This window comes from Sinocyclocheilus anshuiensis, unplaced genomic scaffold (genome assembly GCF_001515605.1).
Source record: "Sinocyclocheilus anshuiensis isolate Anshui unplaced genomic scaffold, SAMN03320099.WGS_v1.1 scaffold2350, whole genome shotgun sequence".
NCBI classification, from domain to species: domain Eukaryota; kingdom Metazoa; phylum Chordata; class Actinopteri; order Cypriniformes; family Cyprinidae; genus Sinocyclocheilus; species Sinocyclocheilus anshuiensis.
Window position 1 is genome coordinate 172,952 of NW_015558761.1, and position 4,111 is coordinate 177,062.

General features: G+C 36.6%; 1 protein-coding gene across 2 annotated transcripts in view; it reads right to left on the reverse strand.

The window, feature by feature from the left end:
• LOC107681488 (RNA-binding motif, single-stranded-interacting protein 2-like) overlaps nucleotides 1-4,111 on the reverse strand; it is a 20,315-nt gene that overhangs the window by 1,867 nt on the left and 14,337 nt on the right. For both annotated transcript variants that reach the window (XM_016477800.1, XM_016477801.1), the window contains exons 9-12: nucleotides 1,788-1,838; nucleotides 1,459-1,569; nucleotides 1,270-1,347; nucleotides 1,086-1,179 (exon numbers count right to left, since the gene is read on the reverse strand). In XM_016477800.1, the coding sequence (XP_016333286.1) occupies nucleotides 1,093-1,179; nucleotides 1,270-1,347; nucleotides 1,459-1,569; nucleotides 1,788-1,838 (327 nt within the window). In that variant the 3' untranslated portion in view covers nucleotides 1,086-1,092. The remainder of the gene's footprint in view (nucleotides 1-1,085; nucleotides 1,180-1,269; nucleotides 1,348-1,458; nucleotides 1,570-1,787; nucleotides 1,839-4,111) is intronic.

Genomic DNA, 4,111 nt, shown 5'->3' on the forward strand with positions numbered 1-4,111 from the left:
TACTCCAGTCTCCAGTGTCACATGATCATTCAGAAATCATTCTAATATGCTGATTTATAATACATTTTTAATATTTTTTTGGGACCTGTGATACTTTTTCCAGGATTCTTTGATAACTAAAAAGTTAAAAAGAACAGTGCTTATTCAAAATAGAAATTTTGTGTTATAATATAAAGTACTATTCCAAATTTTGGGGTTGGTAAATTTTTTCTTCTTTTTTTTTTTTTTTTAAAGAAAATTAATACTTTCATTCAGCAAGGATGTGTTAACTGGATCAAAAGTGATAGTAAAGACTTATATTGTGAAAAAAGATTTCTATTTTGAATAAATGCAGTTCTTTTTAAAACTTTTTATTCATCAAAGAAATAAAGTATCACAGGTTCCAAAAAAAAAAAAGAAACATTAAGCAGCACAACAGTTTCAACACTGATAATAAATCAGCATATTAGAATGATTTCTGAAGGATCATGTGACACTGAAGACTGGAGTAATGATGCTGAAAATTACAGAAATACAGAAAATCCTAGAACCAGTTAATTTGTAGGGCACTGACAACATCATTTGGTAACACTTTATAATAACTGCACGCTATGAATCATTAGGAATCATTAGTAATACAGAAATAAATTATATCGTGAAGTATATTAAACCAATATTAGAAATTGCAATAATATTTCACAATATTACTGTTTTTTCTGTATCTTTGATCAAATAAATACAGCCTTGATGAGCATAAGAGACTCCATTAAATACGTTCAAAATCTTACTGATCCCAAACTTTTGAACGACGCGTAATTTTAAAGGAATTTTAGAGAAAATGTTCTACAAAACTACAAGCATAATTACACGACACATACTGTCGTACAGTATAAAAGTATAGCATAATATAGTATACTGCAGCATTAATTATCAACACTAAGTTGGTTTTGACTCAAAAACAGCTTATAATAAAACATGTGAATTCATACAGCTGTTCTCTGAATAGTTTACCAACGTTATATGCAAGCTGGATGCATCTGAAAGATAAAGGCACAGTGCCAAACCTGCCATCTGACAGACAGCACATCTTTCATTTCTGGTCTTACCGTAGCTTCATTTGCTGTGTTGATAGGAATAATTAGTGTGCTCTGAAGGTGTCTCCATGGAAACCTGCTGCTGCTGCTGCTGTCCACTGTTTTCCTACGTGACAATGAATTAGAATGCATCAAATCTTGCCCACGAACCTGTTCAGCATTCAAAGCAGCGTGTGCAGACCAAGGCTCGTCATACCTCTAATGTAACACTAGAGGGAGGCACTGGGGTGTACTGAGGGATATACACTCCTTGCATAGCTGTGTTAGGTATATACTGCGGGGCAAAATAAATACAGCAACTGGTCATACTTATAATACTTTCCATCACGTTTTGATGGTAATTAGGTTCTAGGAGGAACTAAATTGACAGTAATAGGCCACCAACCGTGCCAGCGCTGCCGAGCGACAGGTGACTGAGCTGCTGGGTCAGGGGTCCGATCATAGACGTGGGCTGAATGGACATCGTGTGATCCATAGCTGGAGTCAGAACGGCCCCCTGCGGAGAGAGAGATGCACAGAAACCCAGAAACCAGCTGTGATTGCTAGATATCCAAACCTCATGGGAGTCTGAATCAACATAGTGCTTCTTTTGCTATTATAGTTAATATAAAAAAAACACTAGCTGCATGGAAACTTTTATGTGAAGTAGAGTAAAGCTACAGTTCGACAACAAACCCTACAAAACGATATCTGAGCTCATATGTGAGCACTCACGGTGGGCTGCATGAGGTACGACTGATGATGCATCCAGGACGGGCTGTGCACCTGAGGACAGAGACAGAAACGCTGCATATCAATCAACCGAAAACCTTATAAATAGAAATCATTTTGGAGGGACAAAATCATTGACTGAATTAAACGTTTCTCCAGTGGCGTGTTTTGAATGTTGAGGACACTGTGGATAAACTACAGGCAATCTGTCTGCTTATAGCTGGATGATTTATAAATATTGATTTATCATTTTTAACCGATACTTACAAGGATTCTTAAATCTACTTACTGTATCGCATCTCATGTCAATCAGCTCAATCAGTGCTTCATCCACAGAGGACGTCAAATAGCTTGTGTAATGTCACATTGCGTTACATTTACCTTTCATTTTTGGTTTCGGCTCAAATTTTTAAGTTTCTCCGAATCCAAAATCACAGTGCGGGCACTAGCAAAATATTGTACCATAGCAGCCAATTTTAACTAGCTATCCCAACGTGCGTTTGGGTCCATATGCTGCTCATCTGACGCCAGATGCTGATGGTGACTGGAACGGGACGGGGTTTGCATCTGTCCTGTTTGCATAGCCTTTAAAGGTGATTTATACACTACATTTAAAAAAATTTGTGAACCTGGAGAACCTGGCCAAAAATAAATTGTATGGGTCAAAATTACAGATTTTTCTTTTATGCCAAAAATCATTAGGATATCAAGTAAAGATCATGTTCCATGAAGATATTTTGTACATTTCCTACCGTAAATATATCAAAACTTAATTTTTGATTAGTAATATGCATTGCTAAGAACTTCATTTGGACAACTTTAAAGGCGATTTTCTCAATATTTAGATTTTTTTGCACCCTCAGATTCCAGATTTTCAAATAGTTGTATCTCAGCCAAATATTGTCCTATCCTAACAAACCATACATCAATGGAAAGCTTGTTATTTATTCAGCTTTCAGCAGCTTTCAGCTGATGTATGAATTTCAATTTCCAAAAATTGACCCTTATGACTGGTTTGTGGTCCAGGGTCACATTTGAGGTCTTTAAGATGTATTTTGAAAGAAATGTAATACTTCTATTCATCAAGGATGCATAAAATTGAACAGTAAAAATATTTATAATGTTACAAAAGATTTCCATTTCAAACAAATGTTGTTCTTTCAAACTTTCTATTAATTAAAAAAATCAGAAATGTTTCTTTCTCAGCAAATCAGCATATTAGAAAGATTTCTGAAGGATCATGTGACACTGACTGGAGACTGGAGTAATGATGCTGAAAATTCAGCATTGACCACAGGAATAAATTACATTTAAAAATATATTCAAATAGAGATATCGTTTTTACGGTATTTTTGATCAAATAAATACAGCTTTGAAAAGCAGAAGAGACTTCTTTAAAAACGTACAAAATCTCACCAACTCCAAACTTTTATATGTTCTAAAAGTTTAATAACTGATGATGACATTCATTGTTGGATGAGCTACTCTGTTAAGTATTTAATGTGCTCAACAGTCTTCATATAGACAAACGTTAGGCGCTAGCAGACTGAGCCATAGCGTCATTACTCAGCAATCCGGCTCTAATGGGCCGTTCAGTGCCTTCTGAGCACACGTGCCAGACCTACAGGATCTCAGTGTACATTATTTGCTTTTGCCTGTTCATCCATCAGCACTCAATAAGGTGTCAGAGTTCCCACAAGCCCCAGCTCAGCTGAGTCACTGCGGTCTACTATTCTCACTGAACACATGCTGTGAGTCACTCTGTGTTTCCATCCGACCGCTGTTGGCTTTGGCACACACTCAGCTTGAGCTCACTATCGCAACAAAAATGAAACGTAGTCTGGATTGACCTAAAGTTTCCTAATAACACACAGAAATGGGTAATTAGAAATTACAAACAAGTAAGTCTGTTTAAAGGCATGGAATTGTAAAACTAATGAGCGAAACGGTTTTGCTGTAGTACAGCATTTCAGTCAACCATTATAACTCAAGCTGAGGAGACTAAACTCAAGTCCAATACATTTCTGCCTACAATAGCTGAAATTTGACAATGAAACATGATGTTTTTGAACCATATGTAGTCAAGGAGTCCCAGTATAGACATCTCATAGTCCTCATAGACCATGTGAGGGGCAAAACAAGGCTATCTTCTGCTGCCCACAAACAGTTTTACCAGGTTTGTAATAAGTGTGAATGTACTAAAACAGTGACTGAATTTAGTACACAATTATGCAAACTATATACTGTACATGCAAGTACAGGGATGCAAACTCATCATGAGTGAAAGGTGATATAGACATCCCCCCCCCCCCACAACCACCCCCCAC